At 36.2% G+C, this 17,895-nt stretch overlaps 1 protein-coding gene across 1 annotated transcript in view; it reads right to left on the bottom strand.

Moving 5' to 3' along the window:
- Positions 1-17,895, bottom strand: part of LOC145259820 (uncharacterized) — a 94,646-nt gene that overhangs the window by 18,178 nt on the left and 58,573 nt on the right. The window contains exons 2-4 of the mRNA XM_080117620.1: positions 12,546-12,573; positions 5,142-5,705; positions 2,978-3,319 (exon numbers count right to left, since the gene is read on the bottom strand). Of these exons, the coding sequence (XP_079973746.1) occupies positions 2,978-3,319; positions 5,142-5,705; positions 12,546-12,573 (934 nt within the window). The remainder of the gene's footprint in view (positions 1-2,977; positions 3,320-5,141; positions 5,706-12,545; positions 12,574-17,895) is intronic.

Genomic DNA, 17,895 nt, shown 5'->3' with positions numbered 1-17,895 from the left:
TAATGGATCCTGTAATCCTAAACTTACTTATTAATAGTTTTTTTTTTCTATTTTATTATTTAATTCATTTAAAAAAGTATTTTCATATATTAGTAAAATAGTAACCGTATTATTTTACATTTTATTTGGGAAGTGGTATAATCCACTGGAGAGCCATGTATTAAACAGCTGTCTTGTTTTTAAATCTCCGAAACAGCTTCATGGTAAGTAGCTGATGATCCCCGTTTTCTATTTACAAAATCTTAGTTAAGGTTTTCTCTTTTCATCCTTATGTAGTTAAATTCTGTTTTAAAATTGAAGACTTTTGCGAAGTCTGTTTCTATTCAACAATTTTAGTTAAGGCCTTTTTTTCTTCTTCTTCTTCTTCTTCTTCTTCTTCTTCTTCTTCTTCTTCTTCTTCTTCTTCTTCATCCTTATATAAATGAACTCTCTTTGGTCATTATAAACATTTTAAAAGTCGGATTATGTAGGTGCTAAGTCTGCGATAGGTTAAAGTTTATATATTTTTTTTTTCCATCCGGGAATTCAAACTGCATTCTTTATTTTTATTTTTGCATTTTTTTATTCAAAGCTTCTTTAGACTATATATATATATATATATATATATATATATATATATATATATATATATATATATATATATATATATATATAGTTCCATACCACCCACGGACTTTACATACACCGGACATACCAGCAACTTCGTTATAAATAATTATACATTGAGGTGAGGAAAGATAGACGAATAAAGGCTAGACACTCCTCTACTCAAGCATACCCGTCTACATTTGTTTGTTTTTCTTTCTTTACTTTCATGATTCCGGTCTTTCCCCGCATTGTTTTTGGCTTTAAAAAAAAAATTAGATATATTTCTTTACCAACAATGCTTCAAGCAAACTATTACCTACTCTTATATATATATATATATATATATATATATATATATATATATATATATATATATATATATATACTTCTCTTAGTCCGTCTGTCTGTCCGTTTCACTAATTCTCGGAAACTACTAGACGGACCTGGCTAAAATTTTGCATGGACCTTTGTAATTATAAGGTTCAAATAACGACGTTTTATAGTATTCATTCGATGCACAGTTTACAGTTAATATGAAATAATAGGGATTAGTAACCACAATACCACATTTACTTTAGAAGTGTTCTCAGAAAAATTATTGGGCTGATCTGGCAGAAATTTTAAATGGACTATCGTTATGATAATGTGAATCGAAGTAACCATTAAAGGCTCCGGTCGATACACGGTAAGAAATTAATAGAGATTAATATGAATTAGTCACTAGAATACCACATTTATTCTAAAAGATTTCTCGGAAACTACTGAGCTGATCTGGCTGAAATTTTGTATGGACATCTATTACGATAATGTGCAGCGAACAAGGTATTGCGTCATCTGTTCAAAAATGAGTACAAATGTAACCATATTTAACCATCAATTTGGCATAAAGCACTCATTCTAAAAAAAAAATAAAATAAATAAATATAAATAAAAACTAACGTCGTCACGGGAGATATACATTCGACTGGGTATCGTTTGTGAATCTCATACTCCCATGTAACTTCCTCCGAAGGGGGGGGCACCTTTTCAAACTGGTTAATAACACATGAAGATTCGGTAAATCTTACACCTAATACACTTTTTCATTTTATGTAGATTCTCTAATCTTTTTTCTATAGGGAACACACAAACATCGCATACACGCATTTACACATATAAAAACATTTATATATATATATATATATATATATATATATATATATATATATATATATATATTAAATTGTCTCCGTGTGTGTCTGTCTGTGTGCGTACATTTCCCTATCAAATTACTCTGTCAATTTTCAGCCTACAGACTCGAGATTTGGCATAAGGGGTATTGAGATTTCGGAAAATATTATTAATCTGTTTTCGACCAGAAATGTGGCTGTCAAGGGGTCAAAGTTCAACGATTTGACCCTTGAAAACTCTACCAAACTCTTCCGCCAATCTAAACACTTGAGATTTTAGATGTAGGTTCCTTGGACATGGATCAAACTTTTTAACTTTATTTGAGACCAAAACAATAAATGTTAACGGGGGGAAAATTGGGGTCAAGGTTTAAAAATAATTGACCTCTCAGCCAATTTTTGGTCGAAACATTTTAAATTTTACATAAAGTGTATTCAGACATAGGGCAAGCTTTTTAATCGGTTTTCGGCCGAAAATTTGTATGCCAAGAGATCAATGTTTAAAAGATTTGACATTCGCGGTCTCTAGCAAACTATTCAGCCAATTTTGGGTCTGAACATTTGAAATTTTATATAACGGGTATTCAGACACGCAGAAAGCTTTTTAATAAGTTTTGAGGCGAAATTTTCGCTGTACAGAGGTCAAAGTTGAAAGTGTTGACCTTTGCAGACTCTACCAAACTCCTTCGACAATTTTGGGTCTAAACACTTCAAATTTTAGATGTAGGTAACCTGGACGGCAAAGTTTTAATGTATATATATATACATATGCACATAAAGTTATGAACAGTACATAGGGGCCGAGCAAAGCTAGGCTGAACTGCTAGGTACGATAATTATTTTTTAATACCTATAGACACGGGAATCATCAATGCAGGGTGTCACGATTACCGCCGGTCGAGAGATTCGAACTTGGCAACGAAGATGTCTCTGCTTCTATTAATGAGAAACAAACCCACACGGCCACCATTAACCGCGAGAAATACAATTGCAATTTAAACATTTATTTTTAAATGCTAAGACGGTGATAGTGATCTAATGATTATGATATCATGATCTGCACGTGTAAGCTTAAGTGGCCGACATTTTACTTCAACTTAAAGTGTTGAATAATAAGAACCGAGTAATATATATATATATATATATATATATATATATATATATATATATATATATATATATATATATATATATATATATATATATAGTTTGTTACTTACCAGGTTTTGATATATACCTATGTCTGTATGGCCACTGCCTTCCCCATCTTGACGGTGCCGGTGGCGGTGGTCGTCGTGTTCGGTATATTATTTTCCTCGTCGTACTCGAAATAGTAGTGGGTATAGTCCATGTGGTGGTAGTCGTTGCAGTGGTAGTTGAGGCACGGGTAGTTGTGAGTATGGTCGTAGTCGTAGGCGCAGGCGTGGTTGTGGTGGTTGTTGGTGGTAGCGTTGTGGTTGTCGGTGGCTGTGTGGCCGTGGTGGTAGGAGGCTGTGTCAATTCGGTTGTTTTCTGCGTCATTGCTAGGTCCGTAGATGAAGATGTTCGAAGAGTTGTGACATCTAATGAAGAAAGAAAACAAACAAGAAATAAAAGTCAGTTGAAATCATTCAAACCCTACAGTGTTAATTGGCCGTTTTAGTCATTTAGAACTGCTTTAAAGCTTCAGCTTCACCGCTCACTCATTTTTCGACCTAATTTCAAACAATTATTACAGTTTATAGATCACCTTCTCGGCTATATTGTGAAAAAAATTTCAATTTTCATTCAGTAAAACAAAAGTTATGGTGAATTTACTGGTGTTCAAAATCGTAAAACAACGTAAGGAGGTGAGCAAAGTTTTTTTATGATTGGTTTCCATAGCAACCACGTCGCTTCAGCCATTAGTGTTGCTAATAATTCACTGTTGTCGCAAAAATAAAAGTAACAAGTGAAACAGACAGAATGAAAGAATAAAAGGGAGATAATTGTGGGATTTTATTGAAGCAGACGAATGTCGTATATTGTTATTACATATGTGTTTATGGGGGCAAAAAATAAGACTGAAATTAAACAAAGAACAAGTGAATTTATTGGAAGTCTGGAAAAATCATGGATTACAATAGAAAATGCGAGTATGAAAGTAATATCGTTAAGCTTAAACATGGAAAAGTAAAGGACTAGTTGTAAAAACTGGAAAAGAAAAGAACAAGATATTCTAGTAAAAAATATAATAAATATTGCAGCATTAATTCTTTTTTAAATTCAATTTAACATTATATAATTAATGCTGCAATATTTTAAGTTATAAATTTATTATATTTTTTACTAGAATATTTTGTCCTTTTTTTCCAGTTTTAACAACTAGTCCTTTACTTTTCCATGTTTAAGCTTAACCATATTACTTTTCATGCTCGCATTTTCGATTGTAATATAAACCGGTTTGGAACATTGAACGCGATTAATACCGTTTTGAAAATTGTTAAATTGCCCCTATCTTGCCGTTTAATCTTAAACAGGTCTCCAAACTACAGCAAGTGGGCTAGATTCACCAACGTATTTAATCCAACCTGCGGAGCTCTTATGAAAAACGTAAAAATATTCAAGAAAAATTGTTTAAAATGTAAATGTGTGAAAATAATGTGGATCTCCTGCGGCAGATGTCTCCCAGATTTTTACTTTCGCCTTTCTTGCTCATGTGCCCCTATTTCGAATTCGTAGAATAGAAGCCGATATCAGTGGACTTGTTTTGTTTTCCCCTACTAAAATGGCCATTAACAATGTTTTTTAATGCATAACATATTTAAAACTGATATAAAATTATTGTACAATAAAATAATTGAATTAAAACAAAAATCATTTTTCTTGTTCTGAATCAATTAAAAATTCCATTTTTTTTTTATTTGATTACTACATTTAAAAAGTTATTCTAGCAAATTAGCTAACAATTTAATAAGCAAAAATATCGTAAAAATTGATTTTAAAACTTTTTAATCAAATATAAAAAATGGATTTTTTATTATATATATATATATATATATATATATATATATATATATATAGTAATTTATATTATATATGCCGATTAAGCTACACCGAATATTCAGTGTAGCTTAATCGCCATATATATTTTATGAATTACTAACTAGCTCTACCTACGTATTGAGCACTTTTGAAGTTAAATACTTAAAGTTTACGCATAAATCTATACTTTCGTATATTAATTTTATGTGAGTAAATTAAATAGTTATATATATATATATATATATATATATACATACATATATATATATATATATATATATATATATATATATATATATATATATATATATATATATATATATATATATATATGGTTAGGGTTATAAATAATCATAAACGGTAGAAAGAAAATATACATACCTTTACAAGTTTTTATGTTGAAATTTCTGACGATACCCTTAAGGGCGGAGTAACTGGACACCTGGTGCAGGTTGTTGATTGAGTCGCTGGCGATGGCCCTAAGCTCGTCTGGCGAATAATGATAACCAACACCTATGGCGTAGACGTGGATGCCGAGTCGGTGCAACTTACGGGCTTCCCGTCGAGTCGACTTCGGGTCGCGCGACAAACCGTCTGTGATAACGATTGCCACGAACGGCGCCGTCGAGTTTTTCAGGTACGGTTTTATCTGTCTCCGCAACAGGTGAAGGGCCGCGGCAGTGTTCGTCATGCCGGTGCGGTACGGGATCCCAGCAATGGCCCTTTTCAGTTCGGTCCGGTTTTCGTAGCGGTCTAGCGAGAATTCGAGATGAGCCTCGTTGCTGAAAGTAATGGCGCCGACGCGTACCTGTGACTTTCCTGGTCCGATGTCAAACGTATCGACCAAGTTCTCGACGAATTCCAGTTGACGTTTGTAGTCAACCACCCAGATGCTACTCGATGCGTCCATCACAAACATTATGTTGGCCGCTTTCCCGGTGCATTCTAAGAAAAAAGAAATATGAGATGTAGTGAACAGTTATTTTAGTTTTTAATGTTTATTTATTTGCAAAGTTTAAATTGTTTTTCAAATATAAAGTATTTTTTTTTACATAAGAGTCACCACTTATCAAGGCCAAGAGGTCATTCGAGGATAAGGGTTAAAGAGTGAACAGTAGTCAATAAGACAATATCATAGTAATCGTTAGTAGTTTAAATTTTGTCAATTGAATTACTTGAAGAAGAATGGCTCATCAAGAACTTGTTTACGTTAGACTTGAAGACGACCATGTTGTAGTCAGCAGGAAAGCAGGGAAACGAAAAACAGTTCAACAAGAAAATATTTTTATCGCATATTATTTGGATTCTTCGAGCTACTGTTCTCATGTTTAGTGTCATTTTCGAAACGTTTCAGCCGATGTAACTTCCGACCTTCTTCGGTTGTTTCTTGTCCAACTCGGGAATCTTTCGGTCTAACTCGGGAATCTGCACGGAATTTCAAACAGATTGCTTTCTATAATAATCGTGACTAATAAGTTATTTTTCCGTCAGCCATGACTGTGTAGAAGTCCTAAATAATTCGCAACTGTATTTTAGAATGTCACCCGCACACTGAGTATGGAACCCGTGGGAGCAGTGGATAAAATACTTAAGAAAATTCTTTTGTCAGTTACACTTTCTTGAAGGTTGAATGTCCAATACTCAGTGCGGGCGATACCAAAAATACAATTATGCATTACTTAGGACTTGGCTGGCGAAACAAGAAACACAAGAAACAGATATAGTTTGGAAAGTAACAGTAATAAAGGACTTAAAACAGAAAAAAAATTCTGTTCATATTTATTTTTGTTTATTTGTTCTTGCGACGTTACAACAATCTAGTAAGTTGTCTTACTGAACCGGTGTTCGTCGTTTAAGCTGGTATTCCTTTGCGTAAGGCTTTCGGCGTATCTTTCGATGTCTCTCCGAAGCTGCTCCACCAGCAGGTATTTATGACTTAACCAGCCAATAATATTCTTGTAAGAAAGAAGAACCCGGATGTACTCATATTCCTTATATCACCACCTAACGTTTATTGTTGGTTAGGTTTTGGGGTTTTTTTTACTGTAAAATGATATTTTATCGACGTACATCAAGTTGCTTCATGCTTTGTCTGGAGCGATTTCCATAAAAAAATGATTTCTTAACTTTCGGACTAGGATCAAAGTGTAGTATCTCTTCTTTTCAAAGATAATACTATTGTGGGGTCTACATTCACGACTGATGTCCATAGAATGTCGATACAAGGATTCGACTTTTTAATTTTCACGGGTTCACCTAATAAAATCGATGTCTCTGTTGAGTCTCGAAAGACAAAGGATAACCCCTGTAGGGACATCTGCGCGCGTAATTGTGTGGCAAGGGTTGCGCAATCTACACCCACGCCTCTCCTCAATCGACACTGCTTGAGTCCAGTGGCAAGGAGAAATCCAGGACGACTGGAAACAACGCCGAGATACTAAAATATCATGGTATTTATCTCCCTACCATGATGGAAAGATGTGACACAAGAGTTGAAAAGTTAAATTGAAGAACCAGTGCCCCAGAGAAGGAGAAATCTGGCTTGCAATATCTTCCTGGGCAGCCCCGTCAGCATTCTCCGGTAAAAGCAACGCAGGCGATTAACAATAAACTAATCCCTTGTCAAAGAGAGAATACAATGCCTGGGAGGGATGACCTCATAGACCTGCACAGGACCAGGTGCATTAGACAGTCAACAGGGAAGAGATCATTTTAAAAATGGTCTAGACACTTTTGATTTTGACGCAGAAGGAAAAAATGATCCCCCGGGAATTAACAATCGGAAAGCATCCCCATATGTGTCAGTCTAACCTTTGACCGACTTCCTATCTCGACAGAGTACAAAACCGACTTCGAAATCTAGTGGGAAATATATTATTCTCTCCCCTACAGCCTCTTTCTCACAGAAGATAGTCATTCTTTGCTCTATCGTTATTTTTGTAGCAGGTGCTCGACTCAGCTCGTTATCTATGGTCCCTTCACGTAAAAAAAAAAATTCATAAGTGTAACATAGTTCGGACGCGCGTACGCAAATGCATGCATCATCAGTGGAGAAACAAAAGACTATAAAAAAAGAGAGAGAACGATCGCATTAGAGACGTGGATATTGTTCGCGATCACGTGCGAGACGTGAATGACGCTCGAGAAGACGATCACGTGAGGAACGTCACAGCGGTAATAAAAGTGTGAGGAAATAAATGTCGGCGTACAAAACAAAAAACGAGTTGAAGTTCGTTTATATTCTTTGTCTGCTTTCGGACTGAACCCTACAACGTGTTGGTTCCCAAACAACGTTATACAAGAACTCGCCTACAAATATTGTAAATAATTTTCTTTCTTTATGGACTTAAAATTAAACGAAACATCTATATGCGAATTCCCCCCCCCCCAATAACTATGAAGTTCGTGGAATAATCAATCAGGACTTTTATCCAACTGACTAAAACATGGTCGTCTTTATCGTTTAATGTTAACATATTCTTAGATATTAAAATTCTGCCTAGTTTCAACCATCGTTAACAATCCCCAACGCGTTGTCTTACCGTCCTTCTGCCAAATTCATTAACCATTCTCCTCGGGGATTTCTGCAGTGAGAGAATGGAATTTAGCTAAATCTCGCTTGGCTCGAGCGTATTTGCTACGAGGTTATGGGAATCGAGTTCTCCACACATGCTAATATATATATATATATATATATATATATATATATATATATATATATATATATATATATATATATATATATATATATATATGAAATACGCATCAAGTGCGCTTGAAACCAAATCACAACGTAAGATTAGGAAAATAAACAAATATTTTACTTGTTTGAAATTCATCACAAATATATTTCGGAGGTAGACTTCATCTTCGGTGTGTCCTTTGTTTCATTTTTTTCTTTTCTTTTCTTCTTCCTTGCCATGTTGTTACTTTTGGGGAAAGAAGTATTATAGAGCCGCGCGTTGTATCTGGCGGTTGTATTTTGAATTGTTTGAACTGTGCGGCTCTATACAGACTTCTTTCCCCAACAATTCGTCAAAAACATTAATTCCTTCACCCTTAACTGGGTAGTTTTCTACAAGGAGAGGTCGATTTTTTGCGAGCCATTTTTTGCAAGTCATCGTATCGGTTGGATTGACTTTGTCTAATTTTAACGTTCCGAACTTCCGGTTGCGTCATGGAATGGGGGTAAAACATCAGATTTTCTTTCACTTTCTTTTCCGCCTTTGCATCACGGGTTCGAGCCTGCCCGCCTACTACTATTTTTTTTTAATTTTTTTTTTTTTTTTTTTGCTCAGCACACATTTCCAAACTCCCGGGCAACGCCGAGCACCTAGTTCCTTTATAAAAATCCAAGTCATATCCCTTTAGAAATTAAAACTAGCTGAAAAAAACGACTTCATTGTTTTTTATCCTTTTACAGAACAATTGCTTTTCCTGTTTTGGGGTGTTTTGTTGTTTTGTTTTGTTTTGTTTTTTGTCTTTTTTAGATGCAAATAGAGAATTTGTATTATAAAGTTTATTCGAACTATTGTACTCATCTTGGATTTTATTTTGACGACGGTTCTGCCAATCTATTTTACTAATCGAGGACAAAAGCTACTGAAGGATAATGGTTAATAAGATGGATAGTGTATCAGTAGGTGTGTCAGAAATTTCGTGAAAATAGTGAATAATTCCACCCCATCTTTCCAAGCTTATAACTCCCCGAAAAATGTAATTCAAGCCCTAATTTTCTTTTTCAATTAAAGGAGCAAGGACCAAGGTTTCATTAAAAAAAAAAACAAAAAAAACAACGAGGTTTTTTATTTTTAAAGGTTTTAAACTTCGGACTTTACAGGTAAATTTCTAAAAAAACAGTACTTTTTTTTGTTTTAAATTTGAATATATTATTTATTGACCTTTTCTCTTCAATTTGTGATATATAAGACTTTGGTACATAAATTAATTATTTACTTTTTAATAGACATTTCAAAATGGGAGGCGTGAATTATTCGATCCCCTGTCTTTCCAAGCTTATAACTCATCGAAAAATGTAATTCAAGCCCTAATTTTTTTTCAATTAAAGGAGCAAGAACCAAAGTTCCATTAAAAAAAAAAGAAAAAACAAATAACATGGTTTAAAAAAAAAAAGGTTTTAAACTTCAAACTTTACAGTTAAAATTCTAAAAAACACTATGTTTGTTTTTTTGTTTTAAATTTGAATATATTATTTTTTGACCTTTTCTTTTCAATTTGTGAGTAAATTAATTATTTACTTTTCGGTGGTTAATAAGTGTGTCAGTCGAATAATGAAGAATCTTAGGAGAAGATTGAAATTTCTGAATGGATTAAACAGCTCGATTCGCTTTTTTTTATATTACCCATTTCTTATTTATCAAGACCAAAAGTACATCGAGGTTAACCGTTAATGACAAAGAATATCATGAGAGGATTGATAATGTTTACCAGGATGAAGAATGTTGGATTGACAACTTGGTCTTTTCCAAGTCTTATGTAAATAATTCGATGATCCATGCCTCCGTTCAGCCTCAAGAGACAATGGATACTCTCGGTAAGGGTAAACGCGCGTGTAATTGTGAGGCAATAGTTGCGCAATCTCCACTCACACCTCGCCTTAATCGGCACTGCTTGGGTCCAGTGGTAAGGAGTGGTTTGGGACGACTGGAAACAAGGCCGAGATAAGCGGAGAGCATATTCAGCATCTGGAATTCCCAAATGGTCACCCATTTTAGTACTGACTAGGCTAAACGTTGCTTAACTTCCCTTCGTACTGCTAGATTTTGAAATTCCCTCCGCGTTACTTGTTTTTTTTTCTGATTGTATTAACGATACCTCAGTCTCAAGAAAAAAGGAATGTGTAATTGTGAGACAAAGGTTGCGCAATCACCAACAACACATATCCTGAATCGGCACTGATTGAGTCCAGTGGTAAGAAATGCTACAGGATGACTGTTAACAATGCTGAGATAAGCGGGATGCATATTCAGCACCTGGAATTTACAAATGCTTACCCATTATAGTACTGGCCAGGCCCAACGTTGCTTAACATTGGTAATCTGTAAATAACTAGACCCTACCCAAGTTCTATCATTACTGATTATCATTGAGTTGTCTCACCAACTATCCAGCATTTATTAACTACTAGCCTGAGTGCGCGGCGTTGCCCAGGTGTTTGGAGGTGTATGTTGAGCAAAAAAAAATAAATGTTAGTAGGCAGGCAGACTCGAACCCATACCGCGAAGGAGGAAAAGAACGTAAAAAAACGTAACGTCTTTGCTGTTTCGCCCATCGCCAAAACGGAAGTGACGTAGGTTGAAATTAAGGCTAGTCAATCGAAAAGAGGGGATGGCTTTCGAAAATATCGGCAAAAAGCGACCCCTCCCTGTACCACTAGAGGGTGAAGGAATCAATGTTTTGGGCCATTTTTTTTATATTCGTCGCCCGAAGGGTCGCGCTTCAAAACGTTACCGATCTCGTGAAAATCTGTCGTCTCTCTCGAAAGTTCTAGGCAGACATACAAATATACATACATATATACATGATGATTGCAACGTCTTGTTAGACGAGTGCCACTCCCTCAGACATTTAAAATCCATGAGTCCAAATGTCTGCGGGAGTATCTATACAAATATGATGTTATAGAGTCTTAGCTTTGTACGACAGCTAAGTCTCTCTCTCGGTTCAAAATGTTGAGATCCAGCAACAAGCAAGAGCAAGATAGCCAGCAACAAATTAAACTGCAGACCAGCTTAATGCGGGTACTGGTCTCCCGCTTTGCTTTTTAAATCAGAGATTTGCTTCTCCTAGAAAGGTTGCCTTCACCACGGCTTACGGGAGCCCTCTCCACCCCAATACACATATACACACACACACACACACACACACAAATATACACTGTGTTAGTTGGCCGTTGACCCAGAAAAAGAGTTCATTCGCCCTTTGGAAGGTCTTGTTTTTAATCCTTCAGGGAGACTAGCCACCCTCCTCACCAAACAAGTCTGTCAGGTCATGTCATATGCTACTGGTACCATGTAACCCAGTACTACCTGCCTCATGGTCGGGTCACCGGCGACTAAACATACATACATACATACATGCATACATTTAACCAGACGGGTGAGATTGATATTATAGGTTATCCTTGAGTAGCCTCCTGGCCTTGATAAGTGTCGAATTCGAACTATAAAAAAAGGAATAGACGGTCGCGGCAGAATATACATCACGGTGTCAAATATCCTCTTCTGGAACGGTACGATGATTGGCCACGTTTCTCAAACATTTATTTTTTTTATACCTATATCTAAATAAACAGAAGGTTCTGTTGCGTTTTATGGATATTCGCTTAAATTTGACTTGTCTGCTTACATTTTCAACGGCCTTCACCTCTCCGGGGTTATCTCCCCTTCTCAGTTCTTCACGAGGCAAGATAGAGGTCAAGTTGTTTACCAAAATAGTAACGAGATCGGCGAATGTTCGAGGTCCCTATTGATTATTATTTTATAAATAACCACCATACGTTTTACGAATAAATAGGATTCACACGTTGCCCTATTTATCGCGCATTGATACATACCCGTGTAATTTATAGTCCCGTTCTCCACGTGCTAAAGCCATTAATATATATTTATGCATTCCTAGCTCTGTTTCATTTTGATCAAAGTCTGTAATACTCAAGGTTTTTGTACTACATTACACACAAGTCGTTATCTTTCGTCCTCGACTAGCGTTTTGGCCTTGATGAGCCGTTATTTGTTAGGTGAAAAACAATACGATTATACTTACGATATAATAACTCGCCGTGAACAGTGGACTGCAAAGAGAAGAAAACTGGTTTAAATTCATTGTTAATTGGTTTGTGGAATAATTTAGATGAGGATTGGTTATCTGGCGCTTGTCTGGAAATCCCAAAATAGAAATTTTAAAAAAAATCTATATAATGTACATACCCATAATGGAATGACATTTTCACACACCAAAAATCACGTAAATCAATCAAGTAGTTTTATTTTTATAAATAAAATCATTTTTAAATCATTAATGGGAATTCGTAGGCTTTACATAATAATGTTGACTGTATAATCTTAACTGTATCTTCAATAATTACTGCCTTCCATAGTTGTCGTCTCACCACGTTTTCACCAACTAATCCTCTGTCCGGCTTTGGGTAGGATTGAAACCGCTACCTTTAGACAATACTCACCTGGAATCGTAGAGATACAGCGCCTTTATCCACTGAGCCACGAGCCCCAAAGGGCGACCAAAGTTATATTTTTTAGTTTTAAACAACAACTATGAAGATGGGGATAACAGTCCGCAAATAAATAAATAAATAAATAAATATAGAAACTACTCATTTAGATAGAAAGAAAGAAAGAAATAGATAGATAGAGAGAGAGAAAGAAAGAAAGAAATAGATAGAAAGAAATAGATAGAGAGAAAAAAGAAAGAAAGAAATAGATAGAAAGAAATAGATAGAAAGAAAGAAAGAAATAAAAAGAAAGAAAGAAAGAGATAGATAGATAGATAGATAGATAGATAGATAGATAGATAGATTTGAGAAGCTGTATCTTTTACCTCGTTTTCAGTCAACGTGACAAATTCCACCGAAAAAAAAAAGCACGAACACATTTTGTCGGGTCAGATGCGCTTAATTTATAATTGCACACTGATGGGTAATTACTCTCATTCCATACCTCGTCAGGGTAACTTGACGCACTCTATTCAACTAGTTTTACAGGTTGCACCAGGTAAGGTGGTCCCAGTTAGACAACAAATAATGCATAACCTGATCCACTGTTACAGCTTATCTCTTTCTCAAATCCGACAACATATTTTAGAATAAACGTTGATTTTTTTTATAAGGTACACTAGCATTTTAGCTCGGCGTTGCCCGGGTGTTTGGATGTGTATGTTGAGCAAAAAAGAAAAAAAAGTGGTAGTAGGAAGGCAGGCTGGAACCCTTACCGCAAAGGAGAAAAAAAAAACGGGGTAAACCTAACGTTTATGCTGTTACGACCACCGCCAAACTGGAAGCGACATTTTTTTAAATTAAGGCTAGACAATCTAAAGGAGAGGATAACTTTCAAAAATATCGGCGAAAAAAAGTGACCCCCTCCCCTGTAGAAAAGTGCCTATTTGAAGGGGAAGATATTAATTTTTTTAGCCAATTTTTCGATATTTGTCGTATGAAAGGTCGAACTTTAAAACGATACTGATCTTGGTAAAATCCGTCTCCTCGATTGAAAGTTTAAGGCAGACATGCAAACAGACATACATACATACATACATACATTTATATATTGGTAACTAAAAATTTTCGATCCAAACTGATGAAAAAGTTTGCCCTATCTCTGAATAACATTTATGTAAAATTTCAAATATTTAGACCAGAAATTGTCTGAGTAATTTGAAAGAGACCGCAGAGGTCAATTTTTTTTTAATTTGACCCCTATTATGTCCCCTTAAAATTTATTGTTTTGGGCTCAAATCAAGTTATTAAGTTAGATCTATGTCCAAGGAACCTATATCTAAAATTTCAAGTGCGTAGACCCAAAATTGTCGGAGGAGTTTGGTAGAGTTCTCAAAGGTCAAATCGTTAAACTTTGATCCCTTAATCGCCAAATTTCTGGCCAAAAACCGATCACATCGATTTTTCCAAATCTCAGTACCCTGTATATCAAATTTCGAGTCTGTAGACTAAAAATTGACAGAGATATTGCGTAGGGAAATGTACACAGACACACGCGCGCGCGCACACACACACACAGACACGTTCACTTTTATAGATAGATAGATAGATAGATAGATAGATAGATAGATAGATAGATAGATTTGTTTAACAAAAATATATACGTATACATAAATATATATGGAAACAATTTTGTGTTTACTATAAACTTTTTTCGCTAATATTATGCAAGTATAAATCATGTAGAATATCTGCATGAATATAATTACATGTAATAGTTAACTAAAGATGATCATCCCATTAAAAAACCGAAGCAACTAATAGGGAATTAATTAAAATGAATGTTTAAAAGAATATGCAAATTAGCTAGAACTTTTGCAGATGAATTCAATTCCATGGCCCATATATAAGAAAATTGTATTTTCTTTTTAAATGAATAGAAAAGAGAGGTTTTAATATGAATATCAATACACACAAAAGAAAAACGAACTTATAGAAGATAGATAGATAGATGTTCGAAATTCATTAACACACTTTTAGAGGAATAGGAATTATACCTTGAGTTTCAAAATTCCTAACGATCAGTTAGTCGGTTTAGGAGTGAATCTTGTACATACATATTTCTCTTTCTCTCGAGACATTCATGAATTCATGTTTGCCCACCATTTTTTATGTTCCTATTTACTTGCCTCCCCACTAGGGCAGAGTTAGACACAAAGTCAGTTTTTCTTGTGGAGCGATCCCTCCCCAAAAAGGGACACTGGATAGGAACATCAATAAAAATTGTCTCAATCTCCTCTACTGACCAAGTACAGAAAAAGTGAAGTGTAGCATCAGAACAGATATTACACCGTGATCTCGTTATTATAGTTTATTGTTCGAAAATCTTGGCCAAGAATTTTAAAACGGATTTTTTATGTTTATATTTACAATGCCTCTCCATGGGACAGAGTTAGACACCATGGTCGTTTTATTTTTTCACGTGAAGAAAAGAAACAAAAATAAAAATTGTCTCAGTCGTGAAGAATTTCTCCTCTACTGAGAAAGAGAGAGAGAGAGAGAGAACAAGAGATTGAAGTGCAGCATCTGGATAACAGATACTACACTTTGAGGTATTTATTTGCTCCCCCACTGAGCAAATTAGGCACAATGCCGATTTTTAAAGTGAGGAGTGAAGGGGAAATGGGGGACCAATTCCTCGGGGAGTAGGGGAGCTGGATAGTGACAATTGGTATGAAGGGTTGCCCCTACATTGACCAAGGTCTTATATGTGGGGTTGCCCCCACATAGGGTCTTTGCTTGCAGTATCTGCCGAAACAGATGGTATTTATTTGCTCCCCCACCGAGCAAATTAGGCACAAGGCCGATTTTTAATGTGAGGAGTGAAGGGAGGGGGAAGGGAAAAGGGGACCAGCTCCCAAGAGGTGGGAAATGGGAGCTGGTTAAAGGTCAGGCATGTGGGGTTGCCCCCACATCTGGTATTTGCTAGTCATAGCTAGTCATAGCTTGCAGTATCTGCCGGAACAGATGGTATTTATTTGCTCCCCCACCGAGCAAATTAGGCACAAGGCCAATTTTTAATGTGAGGAGTGAAGGGAGGGGGAAGGGAAAAAGGGGGCCAGCTCCCGAGAGTTGGGAAATGGGAGCTGGTTAAAGGTCAGGCATGTGGGGTCGCCCCCACATCTGGTCTTTGCCAGTCATAGCTAGTCATAGCCAGTCATAGCCTGCAGCATCTGCCGGAACAGATGGTATTTATTTGCTCCCCCACCGAGCAAATTAGGCTCAAGGCCGATTTTTAATGTGAGGAGTGAAGGGAGGGGGAAGGGAAAAAGGGGACCAGCTCCCGAGAGGTGGGAAATGGGAGCTGGTTAATGGTCAGGCATGTGGGGTTGCCCCCACATCTGGTCTTTGCTAGTCATAGCCTACAGTATCTGCCGGAACAGATGGTATTTATTTGCTCCCCCACCGAGCAAATTAGGCACAAGGCCGATTTTTAATGTGAGGAGTGAAGGGAGGGGGAAGGGAAAAAGGGGACCAGCTCCCGAGAGGTGGGAAATGGGAGCTGGTTAAAGGTCAGGCATGTGGGGTTGACCCCACATCTGGTCTTTGCTAGTCATAGCTTGCAGCATCTGCCGGAACAGATACTACACTTTGATCTTGGCCCGAATGTTGCCCACGTATTCAGAGTGTCAACGTATGTTTCTCGCTGTTGTCCTCTGCTTCTTCTCCAACCACGATCTTTCCCGCCAAATTAATCTGTTCTATTCCGCTTTTTCTATAGACATGTCCTATTATCTTCATTAGTCTTTTCGCAGTTATTTATTATTAGAGACCTTTCTGTGTTTGTCATTTCTAATACCTCTTGGTTTGTTTTCTTTTTTATCCAGGATATCTTCAAAATTTTCTTCATGAACCAAGTTTCAGTTGTCACTAGTCTCTTCTTTGTGGTGTTAGTGATTGTACAGCACTCAAACTGAATAATAGAACAGGCCATACACTAATAAAACCTTTGGATTTCATGTTTTCTCAACAGCGTGTACGAAATTGACTTAATTTTTATGGAAATTGCGCCAGACGAAACATGAAGCCACTTGATGTAAGGAGCTAAACTTAAAAATCTAATAATCAACAATTAGTGTTAGATGGATAATTTCGACCCAGAAAACAGGACTAAAAGACAACATAAAGGAAGATGTCTATTTTCTACTTTCCTCAGGACGAGCCAATTCTTCAACTGCTTTTATTTGGAATCACCGATACTCATTAGTAATAAGATGCTACCTGAGAGCTTTTCGTTCAAGCTACTCGGCTTAACCTTCACAGGCAACATGAATTGGAACAAATACATTGAAGACCAAAGAAGAGTCTCCAACCTGATAGGTCCAACACTATCAACCAAACTCAAACCTGTATCTGTTTTACAAGTATGGACATGTAGTATAGACGTCTAGACAGGAAGGAAATTCCAATGTATAGCAGTTTGAAGGAATAGACTATTGGACTAGAAGGCTTTTCGACATCTAGAGACCTCAACAATGAAGGTGTGTGATTTTTCTTCAGAGCACATTCCATTTCAGTACTGGTAAAACAAGCAGAAGGATACAACACTGCAATGATGGGACAGAGGTTGGAGTTTCGCGAATAATTGTGCGTACAGTTCCCACACTGACACCAAACTGTGCATTTATTGTCTCTATAGACACACGACGGTCTTTATCCAAGGAATTTCTTATTTGGCCAATCAACTTTGGTGTTCCTATTTCCTTACTTCTCCCAAACTTTTCATCATCCTTTACAGACTCCCTGCCTTCCTTGAATCTCTTATGCCACTCAAAAACTGATGATCGATTGATGCAGGATGTTTCAAAATCCATAAGTTTCTGTGGTATTTTTTCCAAATTGAAAACAGAATTTTATTGCACATCGTTTTTGTAAAGTGCCCTC

This window comes from Euprymna scolopes, chromosome 35 (genome assembly GCF_053919585.1).
Source record: "Euprymna scolopes isolate OS-2025 chromosome 35, ASM5391958v1, whole genome shotgun sequence".
Classification (NCBI taxonomy): Eukaryota; Metazoa; Mollusca; class Cephalopoda; order Sepiida; family Sepiolidae; genus Euprymna; species Euprymna scolopes.
Note: the sequence above shows the minus strand (reverse complement) of the source record. Positions and strands in the feature narration are given on the sequence as shown.